General features: G+C 40.5%; 1 protein-coding gene and 1 pseudogene across 1 annotated transcript in view; both read right to left on the bottom strand.

Annotated features, from left to right (window-relative positions):
* Positions 1–18,648, bottom strand: part of LOC147035842 (extracellular calcium-sensing receptor-like) — a 41,858-nt gene that overhangs the window by 1,628 nt on the left and 21,582 nt on the right. Inside the window, exons 3-4 of the mRNA XM_085869717.1 lie at positions 13,434–13,707; positions 11,082–11,992 (exon numbers count right to left, since the gene is read on the bottom strand). Of these exons, the coding sequence (XP_085725843.1) occupies positions 11,082–11,992; positions 13,434–13,707 (1,185 nt within the window). The remainder of the gene's footprint in view (positions 1–11,081; positions 11,993–13,433; positions 13,708–18,648) is intronic.
* Positions 15,728–16,539, bottom strand: LOC147035843 (uncharacterized; annotated as a pseudogene).

Genomic DNA, 18,648 nt, shown 5'->3' with positions numbered 1-18,648 from the left:
TGCAGAAGGCAGTGCTGGATTTATGGTAGTGGAGGCCCTTTCTGCCCTGAACGATGATGTAAAGCAGTGGTTTTCAACTTTTTTCAATGATGGCAACCTAAACTCATCACATTCTGTGGCACCCATATTCAATTTTCTGTTTGCATCGCTGCCTTAACAACATTGCAGGCTCCCTGAGTTAAATTATTGGATAAAATACGTGATTTCAGGAGTGTGTTTGCGGAATTTTATTACCAATGGATTCCTGATAATTGAAGATTGGCCTGTCAAAAAGATATATTACCATTACAAATTCCAAGCTACATTTGATTTCATTTGAGTCATGGAAAAAATGGAAATGATGAAACGAAAAGCATTGTTTTATATGTTCCTGGTATCGGATTCCACAAACTGGGAAAGTAAAAATCCCTTCAACACGAGAATGAAGACTAGATTTGCAAAACAACTTCAAATTAGACTTGTCAAATATCCATTGAATGCCCAATTTTTGAAGAAAATTTGCAACACTGGTAAATAAGTTATAATTCACAACCAGAAACGTACATGTAATGTTGCATGATGTGATAGTGATTCAATTAACGCTATGAATAAACTTTAGTATCAAAATGGAGGCAGACAAAGAAATGTAGGCTAACAAAGAAATGTCAGTGAAATGTCAGCATGGAGGAAGACAGCTGTTAGCCATATCACTCATTGGTGAAGAATCACTTCAAAATTCTCTGATCCACATCCAGATTTGAATCTTCACCAAAATCTAATCATTTCACTCCAGAAAAATAAATATTACCTCAACATTACCTTTACCACAACAACTGCACCGCCAAGAACAGGAATACATCCGAAAAAATAAATATTACCTCAACATTACCTTCACAACAACATCCACAACACGATTGCTTCAGGGAAAGAAGTTGTTTGAGGCCGAATTTCCATCCATAATATGGCCTTTTTAAGGCCTCTGTCCTCTATTGCTGCAATCTTTGGATATATATTTGATATTCCTTGTTTTACACTGAAGAGAAAACTGATATGGTAGGCAGAACGATTGTGAATATTGCATAAGGCTTCTGCAGATGGCTCGGCTTCATCCTGGATGAGCACTTGGGTACTGGTGGCCCCTGGGCACATGTTGGGTGCTGGTGGCTCCTGGGCATGTGTTGGGTGGTGGTGACCACGGGGCACATGCTCTGGCTGCCCTGGCATAAATCCTTCTCTGGCAGAGGGGGTAGATGGTCTTCTGGAGTACATACTGAGAGGAATGATGATATGCTAGGTGGTCAAATTTGAGCCATAGTAGAATATCTAATCAATAGTCAATAGTTGTATATTAATCAGTTGTTGGGATTCGAACCTTGCTTTAAAATGTTGCTTTAAATATATAATGCTGTTTTTCACTATATCTTTGATAACCCTTTATGGCTCTGCAGCTGCACAACAGCATGTCCTTGGGAGAACTGTGTATGCTGATATCCCACACATTCCTGTTCTTATTCATCACAAAAGGTTGGCCTTTGCTATCAACATGTGTCGGTGTAGGAGGTTTAGAAAGTCATTAGTTTGCAAGATGAACTGTTGGGTTGCGAATCTGAGGATTGACTGATTCAACTCCCCTAGGGCCTCTAGGGAGGGGGGAAAGAAGCCTACTGCAACATTTATTTCTTTATTTCTTTACCCCTTAGCACACACTTTTAGTCCACACCCAGTACTGCTTTTGTGTGAATATATATATATATATATATATATATATATATATATATATATATATATATATATATATATATATATATATATATATATGATGGTTTTGAAGCATAATCTCAATGTGGTCTGGGGGCACCTGACTGAAATGCCGTTGCGCCACATTCCGCATGTTTGTGGTCTTCCGAAATAAAACGTGTAATTCGAGGATCCTCATCTGACTTGGCCGGGTGGAGAGTCATAACACATACCACATTGCCTTGAGATGTGATGGGATGTCTGTGTGAATGGTAAATGAGGACCGGGTATTTGTTGACCACTGCCTGGTTTTTATGGTTGATAAAACAGCACTTTGATCCACCATCAAGGTTAACCTTACAAATATAGCGTTGAGACTTGGTGTTGGTTCGTGCATCATGGTGTTGTCGGGATCAGGTTTCCTGGGAAATCTGTGTACGTTGACCAGCATCATGGAACTCGCTTCCTCGTCCGTGAATCCAAACTTCAAGATGGCATCACGGACCACAGCAGCAACATTTTCCGATGCCTTTTTAGGCAGTCCATACATGAGCAGGTTTAGCTCCCTGTCATGTATTTCCATCGTGGAAATGACGTTCAATAACTTTGATTCACTTTCCTTGCTCTTCTCGACCATTGCAAGGTTAGTCACATCCTCCAACGATGCCAGTCGGTCCAAGGATCTGTTACCGCTTTCTGAAGCTGCGTTAAAGTAATATTTTTTACTTTGATTTGCTGCTGAACAATACTGCCATTTTTATTCACTACCTTGAGTTTCTGCAGCACCTTCTCAGCGAATTTATTAAAGTCACTACGAAAGGATGCGAGTTCCTCCTTGGTAGCATTGCTCTGCACACCTTGAGAAATGATGTTCTCGGCCTACGATTCCAGTGCTGCTTCCTTGGAATTTCTTAATGAATAAGGCCTTTTTTATTTAATGAGATGTTCCCCTTCTTATCGCTCATGTGTTAAATATGATAGTCAAACATATTTGATAGGATGCAGCTGGATTAGCTCAAAAGTTGGAGATCAGTAAGGAGACATGGCATCCATCTTCACACGTGTGCAATGCACCGCCATGATGACCATACCTTGATCATAACAAGGAAACTATATTCAGGCATGACAAGCTAACTGTGAAAAACATGCAGGTCAGTATCGACAAGCCTGTGCCAACATGCCTCTTGGGCAATGTCAAGCTAAGCATGAGAGATGAGAAATGTGCAGCTCAGCAACAACAAGCCCATGGCAATGACAAGCACACGAGAAACATGCAAAATAGCAAAGCAATGACAAAACTGTATTAACATGAGTCCTGAGCAATGTCAAGCTGAACATGAAAAAAATGAAACTCGGAAGCGACAAGCCCGTGCCAACATTAGTCCTGAGTGACGTCAAGCGAAATGTGACAATCATTGATGACAAGCCTGTGCAAACATTTCACGTAGTTCACAGCAGCCTTGCCATGCCAGTTGTGCGATTCAGACACCATAAGTCCCTATGATACTTAGTACAAGGGGTCAACATTGCCAAAATGACCTCAATACTTTACAGTAATAACAGAAAGCTCGACGACTGAACCTATATTGGATGACACGACTGCATAACATTGATCAGCTTGCTCACGTTGACTGTCACAGCACAACACACCTGTTCTCTGGTGCAGGCACACTGTGCACACTGTCTTGCTCGAATGTGGATGGGCAAGCATGTTGGTGGAACTTTAAACAGGCCAAAGTTTGTATTATGCTGTCTCTTGGAAAATGCAAACCCCATCAAAAGCAGATCCAGCTCATGAACTACATCTTCCGTTGATGGAGCATTAAACAACCAGCAAGCACTTCCACATGAAGATACGAAGAAATTATGCGGCTATGTCCATGGCCACAATGAAAGCCACAGACACGACCATCTGAGGAGGAGTGGCGAACTTCAAAATCAGTGGTATGCTTTTGTATGATCGGCCCACCACAAAATGCTCAGGACACAGATCCAATGAGCCTTCAGAGCTATTTCTAAGATGTGGAAGAACAACTTCAGCGTCGACTGAAGTTACACCCCCCAGCAGCTGATGTGATGGAAACAGGAAAAAACATCTTTCGGACACACCATTTGATCCTTCATAATGATCATCATGATCATCTGATCATCTGATCATCTGATCATAATGCCCCAAATGCCTATTTTCAGTCACTTCTGAGCATTCAATAGCTGATCGACAAAGGCACTGTGCCTCAAAACATCGCCATCACCATTCATGCAGACAAATGGCCTAATGGAGAGCATGGCCGACCATTAAATTGCCCAACAACAGTGAAGTTTCCATCCTCCTGGAAAATCAAGATCGACGCAGTCAAGAGTCACACAGTGCTCTCCACGTACAGGGCACAAGGAGGTGGAAATTGTTGCCTGCAGCACCTCAAAGACACCCACAGGAGCTATGATCCACTCTGTTAACCAATGATTTTCCTGTATGGTACATTAGGCTTCCACCTCAGTATTACTCAGCTTCACGGTCAATGCAGAGTTGCAGCTAAACAGTTCTACACATACATGATGATCATGGAGAGCAAACAGTTTCAACATCATGCATCATTGCAACCACTTGCTCCAACAGTACTGCATGGACATGTGTGCCCCAAAAAAACAAGGCGCTTGGAATAGCTCTGCTTCAATCAGGACAAACTCTGTGCAGAACTCTACAGCGGCCGACAATATGATGTGGTGATACTGGCCGTGATGGACATCACATGGTTCTGCCTACCTCTTTCACTGGTGTACCACAATTTATGGCTTAGCACTACCATGATGCCATGGCCATTGTGCAAAAGTTTGGCAAGTCAACTTTATTCATCACCTTCATCTGCAATGCCCAATGGGAGGAAATTGTGAGCGAACTTGAACCACACCAAACAACCACAGATCGTCCTGACATCACAGAAAAGTGCTCAACATGAAGTGGCAACAGCTGTTGTCTGATATCAAGGGTGGTGTACTTGGTAACTTGAAGGCCTATGTCTACACCATTGAGTTCCAAATGCGGGCCCTCCATCATTGCCACTTCTTCTTCATTCTCCATGGTGAACAATGCACCTGTCATGATGTGAACAAGGTCATCAGTGCTGTATAACCTCATCCCACCAATCCATATACTCAACACCTCTTGGTATGTGTGAATAAATTAATAGTGTATGGACCGTGTTCTGCTGTCAACCCAAACTGTTCATGTATGATCAACGGCCGATCCTCAAAGGACTTCACAAAATATTTCACTGTTCAAACAAAGCTTGGAGATGACTAATATTCAACTTGTCATCAAAGGTCTCCTGACAATGATCAGTATACCACAACAATGGCACTTGCTGGAAAGACAATCCTTATTGCCTACAGAAGCATTGTTCCATTTCATCCATGGCTGCTCCAGAAGTACCATGGCTGCTCCAGAAGTACCATGGCCATATCAAAGTAGAACACTGTGCTTCCATCAAAGCTGTCAAGTACCCATAGCAGTGTTTCCACAAAGGTTCTGACCAGGCCACCATCAACATTGAAGCTGATGTGGACCACATGAGAGTAAGTATGTAGGATTGCATGATGAGATCAAACAGTATGAGTAGTGTCGCTTCATTGGAGTATCTGAGGCAACATGGTGGATCTTTGCATTCCCCACACAGGACTGCTCACCAGCTGTTGACCCTCTTCCTGTTCACCTCCCAGATGAGCAAGGGGTGATGTTCAACCCAGCAAACACATTTCAAGCCCTGGAAGCGGCAACCCACAGAATGCTGGCAGCCTATTTTTGCCATGCACAGGCATGCAGCATTCTTTATTGTGACTTTCCTGAACAATTCACTTGGAAACTAGCAGAAAAAGTCTGGAAATGGCGAGCAAGACCTCCAGTGAGCAAGCCTTCGATGATGAGTAGTGTTCTCTATACATCTGAGCCAAGGATAAATGCTATATCTCCATCTCCTGCTCCACCACTAAACTGGTGCCAAAAGCTTTCAGAATCCTCAAGGGATTGATGGAAAAGTTTGAGACATTCAAACAATCCTGCCAGCTTCTCTATATTCTTAAAGATTACAACAAATGGTTTCATTGTCTTACTGAGTGTGACATGCAAAAAAGACCAGAAAGCCTGAGAGGTCTATTCATTACTATCCTGCTGTTCTGTGAACCCACAGAACCTTTCCAACTATACCAGCAGCACCTTGATGATCTCACAATATTTTCACTACCACTGCAAACAGGGTCTCACCAATGAAGCTCTTCAAGCTGCAAGTGAGAACAACTTGCTCTGTGATGTCAATGACAGAATTCAGCAGCAGAACTGCAAGACAGTCGACATTGGCCTTTGTTATCAAAGCAAAACCTATTTTTTTTTTTTTTTTTTTTTTTGTATACCTTGGTCGAGGCTCGTATGAGAGCTAACACACAACTCACAGCAAGGAGGCATGAGACAAGAGGGGCGGGAGTGGAAGGGACAAAACAGTGGGGAACAGACACATTAGGTGAACTGTGGAAGGGAGAGGGATGGGGATGGGACGGGGAACATGGCGAAGAGAAGATGGACATTACAGGGACTTTCAGGATGGAAAGCAGGAGAATTGAAGGAAGTGGGCTTGGGTGGATTATCGGGGGTAGAAAAGATCGAGGATTTGGATGGGGGAAGATAAGAGGTGGTGGTGAACAGCTGTTTTGAAAGCCTGGAGGGAAGAATGGGAAAGAATAGAGTGAGGAAGTTTATTCCAAAGGCGGGAAAAAAGAGGAATGAAAGAGTGAAGATGAGCAGTGATTCGTGATTTTGGTAGTTTTACCAGAAGGGGGTTGTTGGCGGACCTTGAGCGCCATGTGGAAATGTGGTTGGGACAAATCGCAGAGAGAGCAGGGGGGGCAAGGCTGGAGAGGAGTCGGTAGAAGACAGAAAGACCACCGACCAACCTGCGGTGATTGAGTGAGAGGCCCAAAGACTCAGCTTCATTGCGGGAGATGCCAATGATCTTAAAAGCACTGGTTTCGACAGCGTGAAGCCGAGAAAGGTGGGAGGCAGGAGCACCAGCCCAGAGGGGAGAGCAGTACTCCATCAGGCTACGGACAAAAGCTTTGTAAGTAGTCAGGAGCTCAAGAGGGCCAAGGAAGGACTTTGCACGACGGAGGATTCCCAGTCGGCGACTGGCTTTTGAGGCAAGGTTGGAAATGTGACTTTCCCAGGAAAGGTCATGGCAGATAGTGAGACCCAGAAGCTTGAAAGAAAAGACTTCTTCTAGAGGATTGTTGAGAAAGTGGATGGGGGGGTTTTGTAAACGGTCCTTTCGAAGAGACATAGTGAGAGTGTGAGATTTGTCTGGATTGAAAGACATGTTCCACGTGTTGGACCAGTTTGTGATTTTATCCAGATCTGCAGTGAGCGAAGAAGCTGCTGCTTGCCGGTCTGAGGGATGACAGATGGTACGGCAGAGGGTGGAGTCATCGGCAAAGAGAAATAGAGGATTTTCCAGAGAGTCCGAGAGATCATTGATGAAAACCAGAAAACGAACAGGGCCCAGAACGCTACCTTGAGGAACTCCAGCCTGCACAGGAAGAGGGGATGAAAGAACTCCATTTAGGGCCACACGTTGACTGCGACAGGAGAGGAAGTCTGCGAGCCATGAGTGGAGATGGCCTTGAATACCATGGGAAGAGAGTTTGGTGAGTAGTGCAGGGTGCCAGACTGTGTCAAAAGCACGTGATATGTCCAGGGATACGGCTCGGATTTCCTGTCTGGCATTGAGGACCTCCATCCATTGATGGGAGAGCAGTAGCAGCATATCCAGGGTAGAGTGACCTGGTCTGAAACCAAATTGATGATTGGAAATCAAGCCATTGGAGAAGAGGAAGGATTTCATGTCTGAAGCGATGATGGATTCCATAACCTTGCTGATGATTGGGAGAAGGCTGATTGGTCTGTAGTTACAGGGATTGGTCTGTAGTCTGTAGTTACAGTTACAACCTATGCAAACAGCTTGACCTTGCCGCCTTGAAGATAGACCCAAATGTCAGAACTATCTTTTGTGAACATGTTAAATATGTGATTGCTGATCAGGCTGCCACTTTTGACATAATTAGATGTAACATAGACAGTAAAGATGGAGGAATTGTCTTCCTCGATATTCCTGGTTGGCACAAGCAAACATTCTTGCTGACAGGAGCACTGCCTATGTTAGGAAGAAGAACGGCATTGCACTTGCCATAGCTTCCACTGGCATCGCTGTGACACTTCCGCAGTTGGGACGAACTTCACATTCATGCTTCAAACTGCCCATAACACACTGTCAGAACTCAATGTACAACATCTCTCCATGTGACATGAATGGACGTCTCCTAGAATCTGGAGACATACTTGTGTGGGACGAAGCACCGGTGAGTCACTGCTATTTGCTTGTGCTCCTGAAACACTCACACTGGACATCACGAAGCATGACACACTGCTTGAAGTAAAAATACTCATTCTTGTTTCTGAATTCCACCAAATTATTCCAGTCATTCGCTGAGAGTGCAAGCCTGATTTCATAGATATATGTATGTCAAAGTCCCCACTATGGCAGCACTGCACTCAGCTGAAACTGCACACCAACATGCATGTACTGAACAACATCAAAGACAATAGTGATGATGGGCATGAGTGCCTTAAAAATTGCGCCAGTTGGTTGCTATAGCTCGAAGAGGGAAACTTGCCTAAAAGTTGTCGTACACCCGATAATGATGCCATTTAGTAGCCAACAAATATGAGTGCATTGTCAGAAGAGGACGTCATCAACCATGTGTATGCTGGTTTAAAAGACCAAGACCAACACAAAAACACAAGCTAACCAGGGGAACACACTGTACTCACATCCAAAAATGCTGATGTCAACCGATTGAACAATAGCATCATGTGGCATCTCCCAAGAGACGTGTGTGCTCAAAAGTGCTGAAACCATTGCTGAGACAAAGCAGGTGACCCTCTATCCAACAGAATTCCCCAACAGCATAAATCTGTCTGGACTTCCATCAGACCAGATGACATTGAAAGTGCATGGAACAATTACGCTCATTCAGAACCTAAATCCACACAATTGCAATGGAACCAGTACATCCTGACTTCTGCCACAGACAGACTTTTCTAGGCACGCTTACTGGCTGTAGAATGTGCAAGGTCACTGCTAATGATTCCCTGCATCTTGCTGTCAGCATCAGATACAGATCTGCCCTTCACACAGCACCATCACCAAATCCCCATCAGAGAAGCCTTCACAATGTCCATCAACAAGAGCCAGGGCCAGAGTCTGAAATGATGCAGACTTGATCTGCCAAGCAGTGTCTTAACACATGGACAGTTGTAATAGGCATTAAGCTGAGTTGGAGATCCACAGCATCTCTGCAATTTTTGCAGACCAGAGTGAGTTCAATCAGCAGACAACTCCAAAATCAGAGGATCAAAACTGTGCACTCAAGCAGTTCACCCACAATGTTGTCTATCATGAGGTTTTGGTGTTATACTGCTTGGCAAAAATGTTAGACTATATTGAAGAATGGGAGCTCTACCATCTAACTTCTGTGTCAGAACTTTTTCTGATCTCATTTGCCACAGGATATAGCCCACCCTTTCCTCCTCTATTCTTCACTGCAATATGCTACATTTAAAATAAATTACAGATCTCCAGTTCAAACAGCAGAGAAATACTTTGTAAAATACACATGTAGTAAACATTCATACTGTCATCATGCCAGACTACACAGATGTCACTCTGTGTGTACTACAGTGATGTGTTCAGAACTGTTTTCCACTTCGATACATTGACCACACAACAGAACTAACATTAAAAGTTTATTTGGCTTCAGAACAGTGCTAAAGAAAGACTACATATTGATATCTATTGCCTGAAAAAGCTACAATAAGGTAAAATGTGTTTATAGCATGTTTCATGTGCACATATACAGATAAAATTATGTACATGTAGGTTGTAAAATAGTGAATATTGAAAGGCAGACTTCATAATGCCAAACTTTAACGACACCTCAACCTGTGTATACTACAATACTGTATTCAGATGTCTAATCCTGTGCCAAATATCTCCAAAGCCATAATTAATACTTTTTCTGAATGAATTGTTCTGCTTTGATCCATCGACCACACATCAGAATTGAGATGAACAGTACATCTTTCTGGCCTTTATCAGCGACTGGTTTTCAAGGCCAGGTTGGAAATGTGGCCTTCCCAGGAAAGATCATGGCAGATAGTGAGACCCAAAATCTTGAATGAAAGGATTTCTTCCAGAGGATTTTTGAGAAAGTAGATGGGGGTGGGGGGTGGTTATAAACGGTTCTTTTGGAGAGACATAGTGAGAGTGTGAGATTTATCAGGATTGAAAGATATGTCCCCTCTCCAAAGGTTACCATGGATACATCAAATTGTCCATTCCATTGAGATTAAAATTGACAATCTAATGAAAGCTCAGGTCAGTAGGATGAAAATTGATGATTTTTCAGATTGAAATTGATGATTTTAGAAGTTTGTCCTGAAGTTGACCTTTGACCGTTTGGACCTCATACGAGTTGGTTTCCAAATTCACTGATGCACTATGCAATTGCTGCTTAATTATCAGGTGAATCGGATGAAAAGTGACGATTTTTCAGATTAGACTTCATTATTTTAGAAGTTTGACCTTGAGTTGACCTTTGCCTTTTTGATCTCAAAAAGTTACTTTCCCAATTCATTGATAGACTGTACAAATCCTCTTCGACTTTCAACTTAATATGATGTAAATTGTATTTCAGTTGAAAATTGATGATTTTAGATGTTTGCCTTTGAGTTGACCATTGACCGTTTGATCTCAAAAATAGTTGTTTTCCCAATTCAGTAATGCACTATATAATTGCTGTTTAATTTCCAAGACAATTGGTGGAAAATTCACAATTTTTCAGATAAAAAATGATGATTTTAGAAGTTTGACCTTGAATTGACCTTTGACTTTTTCACCTCACATACTTGGTTTCCCAAATCAGTGATAGAATATGCAAATCCTGTTCAAGATTCAAGTAAATTAGATGAAAAATGACGATTTTAGAAATTTGACCTCAAGATGACGTGTGACCTCAAAATCAATAGGACTCTCAGTTGTGAGACCACCTCTACAGCTTGGTAAAGTTTCATGATGATCGGTTTCGAATTGTGACCTGCAGGCAATTGACAAACAGACAGACAGAATCACAAAATCAACTGACCAATATACTTGAAAAAAATCTTCGATTTTGTAAGTGATGAAGTTGTGATTATTTATTGGCATATGTTGCATCTTGAATATGAATGCACAATACATTGAGAAGATGGTTTGCTCTGTTGTTACCTGCCATGATTTGAAGTTTGCAATCACAGCACAAGTACCATTATCTAATGGACCTCGACCAGGAACACATTGTTGCAAATTGTGCAAGGCATGAGCAACAGCATAAGCAGCTGTGTACGAGCGGGATGTTACTCTCATGTGGGACACATCAGTGAATTCTGTCTTAAAATTCCTGAGATCATCAAAACAGTTGCAAGTCCGTAGTTTTGCTGTTGAAAGGCTCCACGAGCAGTTGAACGTCATTTCCCATAATTCCAAAAGAAATACATTTTTTGAGCCTTCCATGTTGCAGCAATAATTTGATATTTTTTTTTGTTTTATTTTCCATGTTATTTTGTCATTCATTTCATATGAATTACGATCATTCACAAAATGATTGGAAATATGTGTTGTTTCCTCTCCCATATTTTTATGATAAAATTTAAACGTAATGTCACGTAAAAACGTCCGATTATTTGGAATATCATTCACCATCTGGTTATTAGATAATTCCAGTTGTTCAGGAAGGTAACTTGAAACATGTTTGTGTTTTCTTGTCATTGTTACATTTGCAGCATTGTAAACTGTCTTTTTGTGATATTGCATTGCTCTTTCAAAGTTAATTTCATGTGGATGTTTGGTAGATTCATTGACATGTTTGCAAAGTGCATTTTTGAAGAATGGTCGAATATTGACAAGAAATTCATGAAAACCAGGTATTGAACCTTTGTGAAGAGCAAAACCAATAGTTCCCTGAAATATGTGAGCAAGTCGTTCAGAAGCAAAGGATTTGAAAGTTGCCCAATCTTCACTTGCAATCCATATCTTTCCTGTAATGTTTCTTTTCCAAAGTTCCTCAACAAAATGACTAAATCTACCTTGTCCACTGAAAACAACAATAACTGATACTCTGCTTTTTTCAACAATTTCACCTGCAGTAAGAAAAACAGTGTTTTCCTTTGATTATGAACGTAGATTTAACAAGAAAGCATATCAAAACCCAAAGCCCGCATCCACTTTGTACTTGATCTAAACACGACAGTTAAAAAAAAATTGTACATTTTATTCAGTGTTCTCCCCAATCTCATAATAGAGGCTTGTTGAAAAATTGATGACAAATGCTCATTTGGTAAAAATGTTACAGCCTGGCCATGCACTGAATGTAAATGGTAAACAAGGATTTTTATTAAAATATTTAAAGCTTGTCTACAACTTTACCGATGACATCATCCTCACCATCTTTCATTCCCCATTGGGAGTAGAATGACATGTGCCGAGTTTCAAATTTTTCCATTCAGTGGCTTTAATTTTTTGCATTTCATCCAAGTTGGCTGCCATGTCATCTGATCTATAACATAAAATTGGAACGACAATATTCTCCATGGGGGTTTGCTCCTACCCTGAAAATTTTGACGCAATCAGACAAGAGGTTGATCAGAAGAAAAAAATGTAAAAAAAAAAAAAGAAGGCAAAAAAGGGCCAAAAAAAGTGCTGAACAATCTATAGTCATGGCCAAAAATATTGTAACTCTTACACTTTTTCAAATAATTCACAATATTCTCGAAAAAATAAATTGAAATTGACAAATGTATTTGGTGTCCACAATTCCCTCTTTCACTTTTAATATTACACTACCTTTGTTGTTGATTCAGAACTTAATAAATCCTTTTAAATCAGAAAATAAAAAGAAATGGCATTGACAAAATTATTGACACCTTCGACTTAATATTTGGTAACACAGCATTTGGACAAAATAACTGTAGTGAAGTGCTTTCTCTAGCCATGAATGAGCTGCCTTCACCTCTCTACCTTCAAGATGGCCCACTCTTCTTGTGGAAACTGTTCCATTTTCCCCAATTTGAAGGGTGCCTTCTCCAAACTGCTAATTTCAGATCTCCCCACAGGTGTTCAATGGGATTTAGATCTGGACTCATTGCTGATAACTTCAAAACAGTCCAGCATTTTGTCATGAACCATTTCTGGGTGCTTTTTTAAGTGTGATTGGGATCATTGTCCTGCTGCCAGAGCCATGACCTTTGACGGAGACCTAGATTTCTGACACAGGGATGAACATTGCACACCAAAATGCCTTAGCAATCCCCTTATTTGCCATCTTTCCTCCTCACACCCCTTATTTGCCCAAGTCTCCCTTTAATTTTTTCCTTCAACCCTGCTGTTGGAGTTTTTCCTCTCTTTCTGTTGTTCCTTTTGTTCTGCTGTGTCACGATTCGTTTTGTGTTCTAACTCTTCCATGAGCCTCAACTTTGTATAAAAAAGAGAATGCAGCTCCTTGCTCACCAATTGCCTTTCAAAATGACTAGAATATATATCACACTTTTCTATTATATTCTGAATATAAAAGGATATCCTCACCAAGTTTCTTCATTTTGTCGACTTCATCAACATTTGGAAGCGTTTCAATAAAGTCAAGACAATGCCCTTCATTTTCCGCTTCATCTGCAAATTGTGCAATCCCTTGTTTTCCATAATCATCATCATCTTGCAATGCTCCCAGGAAAACCCATTGGAAATGAAATACAGTGCGAGCCATTGCTGTGGACTGGAAAGCATCACTTGGTACGGTGCGAAGAAAAGATGGATATTCCTTTTTGTCACTTAGACATTTGCACGTTGCTATGTAGCTCATCTGAAATACATGAAGTAATGAAAATTTCTTCATTAGAGATTGCATTTTGATGAGGTAATAAAGAAAAGTAAAACAAAAATGAATTTGAAAAGCGTGTGTGTGTGTGTGTGTGTGTGTGTGTGTGTGTGTGTGTGTGTGTGTGTGTGTGTGTGTGTGTTGTTGTTGTTGTTTCCTCTTGTGGGTTTCAGAAGGTGAAAATTCTCCAAGAATCCATTTTGGTGATTTATGGGACAAGCTGTGAAGTTTTCTTGTTCTAAAAGTTTTGGTCTGAGGATTATTTTCAAGATTGTCACTGAGCCCCAGACAGCTTCTAACAGTAGTTCGTTTGTAGTAATATTTCCAGGGATGGTTTCTAAGATCTCAAAGTTCTTCTTTAGCATTCCAATTACTCCAATTATCACGGGTAGAATTTTGATACTCTTCAGTTTCCAAGATCTCTTGATCTCATTTTTGAAGTCCTGGTATTTGGTCATTTTCTTGGTTTCTGCATTATTTAAGCCAAAATCGCTGGGTACTGATATCTTAATCAGCAGTGCTGTCTTTTCCTTTTTGTTCCTGAGAATGATGTCTGGTCACAAAGCTTTGTTTTCTATGTTCACGCTCGATGAGATCATCAGGTTGTACATGAGCTTGACATCCGTATTTTCAATTATTGTCCTTTGTTCATGTTTCCATGAGTTCTTTGGAATTGGGATGTGAATTTTTTGCAGATATGCCATTGAATCCCTTTTATACTTGTGCTGTTGTGTGAAAAAATTGTTCTGATGAGTTTTTTGCATCCCCAAAGACAGGTAATTAGTACTTTCTGTTTTTGTCTTGCAGAACCCACACTTGTTCATTTGGCTCAGTCCCGCCAACTTTTAAAAGTCCAAAATGGGGGCTTATGGAATTTGTCTCAGTTTTTGTGTGCGTGCGTGCGTGCATCCGCAACCATATCTCGGACATATAAGGACGGATTTTATTCATACTTGGCAAGAAGACAAGCCTTTATGGTATATGAATGCTCCTCATCTTTTTCCGAGATCAGATCCAAGATGGCCGACTGGCGGTCATTGTTACTTAAATATGTCCCCAACAATTGCTCAGACATGCATGGTCCAGGTTTGTTCAAACTTGTCATAAACATATAGGCTCGTGGCCAAATTTTAAAAAGGGGCCTAAAATTGTGAGAAACCCCTACCCACGGTAGAACAAGTCACAACATATTTTTTCTTGAAGAGGGATGTTTGGGGAGTTAGAAAATCATGGTTGTGAACTTGAGATCATTGCACAACATTTTTTAAATCACGTTTACATATGTACCTGCAGACTGCAAAAATGGATTTAATCGCCACAGATTTTGGCACATATTGGCTCATATATTTGTTAATACTGGTGATACAAACACAAATTTGGTACCAAATTGTGCGGAATGACGACATATACATCTGTAAAAACCATTTGTGATGTAACAAAAGCTTTTGTGTGAACTACAGGCAAAAATAGTGGAATTTTACTCAACAAATAAGCTTCGGGTTTACCAATAAATATCAACAAAAACATTAATTACTTCAAAAATATTGGACATGCAGTCATACTTGTTACCTCAATATAATCCAAGTTTATTTACCCTTTGAAAAATATATCTAATGATATAATTGTCACTGAAATGATATAGTTATAACTGAAATCATATGTCGCCCCACTAATGCTGACCGATAGAAATCCCTAAGCAGATATGCAACATGAAGAATTGACTTAAGATTCTGACACAATTGTGAAAGTGACTTTTATAGACATCATGTTGATATAAGCTATTTCACATATGACGATAATGAATTCATAACATGCATTGTAACTTATGTACATCTATTACATGAAGTAATACATGTAATACATTTAAAGTACAGTCACGCTCTTCATCAGTGCTGTCATCAAAGACAACAGAATCATCAACATTTGGACAATCGTCTGCACTACACGAGCAGAATTCAGTGCAGGTCAGTCCTGCAGAGATACAATGACATGTTCTGCTCTGCCTTCAGTCATCGTCAGTGCAGCGGAGGTTTTGAAGAACTTTGGGGATGTAAATATCCTCCGGGGCAGTTTGATCAACAGCCACAGACGTGAGGAAACGTCTCACCTCATCATAGGACACACAGTGTCCTAATTCATGAAGCATGTCAATGAGATGCTTGCTTCCCAATTCATGATGAAACTGCGAGGCTAAACCAAGCGTTATTCTGGAGTACACTCGACGGCTCTGTGATATTATACTGTGACAAATGGTGATCGTCCTCAGGTTGTTCTTCATAACACCTTCATCACTACAGCTGGTTACATTCGTGTGTGATTTCTCACTGGTGCACCACTGAGTAAAGTCGTAGAGTGTATTAGGAACAAATTCTACACAGTGCTGAATATCTGTTTCCTCGACAGGTGCATACATATTTCCAACATGCTCGATATCAGCCATGTGCTTCCTCAGGATACCCGCTGCAGCATGCAAAGTATGCATTTCACTATCTGTGGCTGATGGTACATCAGACGGGATTTCTTCATATTCTGGTTCATCAGTAATGCTCTGCAGAATCGTGGCTTTTCTCAGGGCATCACATAAGGTCACAGAAGAAGAGCATATGATGTCAGTGTGGCCATCAAATGTTACACAGACCATTTGGTCACCATAATATTTAGTTAATCGCTCCTTCAACTTCCAAGTTTTATACTGTTCTGCATTCGTGGTACCCAGTGAAACCAAATATCTAATGTATTCATCTTTCAGATGAGTGAGGGTTGTCACTGTCTTAGTTTTGGAGAGCACAGTTTGTTCCAGATAACATTTCAGTTCATCGAAAACTTCATCATGTTATGTGCCCATTGTTTCCTCTCCTGATTTACAAATTGCAGCAGCGATGTTCCTTTCTGAAATATAGTGTGAATAGCATAACCTGTGGTACTTGGCACCATAGGCGAACAAATCTGGAAAGACAAGCATGCGCATGTGTATTTTATTGTCTTGTCTTTTGTCAGCTGCTGCCAGAACTTTTTCTCTGTTGGACTGCCCAGTTCCTGTAGATACCGGTGTAAGCTTGTTTCTGGAAGTGTTGGATTTTCCACAAATGAAGCAGTTCGTCCTGATGTCAAACCCAGCTGTTTCATTTCTGCTGATTCTTGTGTGTTCTGTTGCCGCAGACATGCATGGTTGCTTGTCACTCTCACTGGGGTTGGATGTGGAGATATTTGACTTGCTGGTATACTTGGCCCGACACGATTTGTGGAATGATACTTTCAAATCAAGACTCAATACGTCTTGTTGCAAAGGCCAGATACTTTCGTAAACGTCATCTATTCTGATTTGACTTGCTTTGAAGATTGCACTCAAACCATTAAATGTTGGGTTCTTTACAACTTCTTGCTTTTTAGGGTTGAGGGGTTTTAAGCATATGATGCAGTGGTCAGTGTCAATTTTACGACGCTTCACAACAGGTGGTTCCAGATCCATAATTGCAGATCAATTGTCAGCATAAGCATCTGAAATGAAATAATTAAAGATAAGTTTCTATCAATAGTTTTAGAAGAAGGCAATCAAGCTCAAAATTGATTTTCTGCAACTGGATTTAAAATCATTCTTGTATGGTTAATGCATATATATGTATCATAAGTTAATCAATGTCGGTTACTTTTAGGGGCGTGACATATGGTCACGGTAATAACTCTATTAATTCAACTGATTTATCTTTACGAGTTATATTTCTAAAAAGGAGAATGATAGAGGGTTATTTTGATGTAATATGTCGTAATACAACTCAAATACTAATGAAGAAATTAATTGTTTAGTTAATATTTATTCGTAAACCCAAAGCTGATTTGTTGAGTAAAATTCCACTATTTTTGCCTGTAGGTCACACAAAAGCCTTTGTTACATCACAAATGGTTTTTACAGATATACATGTCACCATTCCTCACATTTTGGTCCCAAATTTGTGTTTGAAGCACCAGTATTAACAAATATACGAGCCAATATGAGCCAAAATCTGTGGCCATTAAATCCATTTATGCAGCCTGCAGTGGTACATATGTAAAAGTGATTGTCAAAATGTTGTGCAATGATCTCAGGTTCACAACCATGATTTTCTAACCCCTCAAACATCCCTCTTCAAGAAAAAATAGGTTGTGACTTGTTCTACCTTGGGTAGGGGTATGCCACCCAAAACCTCATTTGGCCAGTAGCCTATTCCTTCTGTTATGACCTGACCCATGAAATGTTTTCGCTCCACCATGAGCCTCAAAACTCTATACAAAAAAAAAATGCTTTGAGATTTTGCTTCAAAATGAAAAAAACAAAATACCCACCACCACCACGACTACTAATACGATGACTACGCCTACAACAGCTACAATTATAATTGGATAATAATTATTATTATTACCCCCTTTTTGTGGGTTCAGCTGGGGAATGTTTTATTTGGCCCAAGTCCTCCAACTGACTGACAATGCCTGACATTTAAATTTCGGTAAGTTGTGCAGGAATTTTGAAATTGTTCAGGGTGCTGTAGATGACTTGTCCATGATTCATCAAAGACAACGTGGAATCTTTAGCATCAACAACTAATTGTAGTGGATGAGATGCCCAGTTTAACATCAAGGGAGGGACAGTGCACACATTGATGAATCACTCTGCTTGTGAAACACAAGGATGATAGTTTATCGGAAGATCGAGATCAGGGGCTAAACAGCTTGGAGGGAAGTGTGCATACTTCTCGATTATCCACCCAACCCTTGCTTCGAATTTAAAGATGCAAATAGATATTTTACTGACTGCAAACTGATTAATAATAGCCCTTCTCTCCTGTTCAAACTGAATACTTTGACCATGTAATCATATAGAATCACAGGTTGACTTCTTCATCGAGCAGGTAGTTAGCTTGACAATGGAAATCCTATGATTTTTGGGTCACT

This window comes from Eptatretus burgeri, chromosome 1 (genome assembly GCF_056783735.1).
Source record: "Eptatretus burgeri isolate ZD-2024b chromosome 1, Ebu_testis_v1, whole genome shotgun sequence".
NCBI classification, from domain to species: Eukaryota; Metazoa; Chordata; class Myxini; order Myxiniformes; family Myxinidae; genus Eptatretus; species Eptatretus burgeri.
This window is presented reverse-complemented; position numbering and strand designations above follow the sequence as displayed.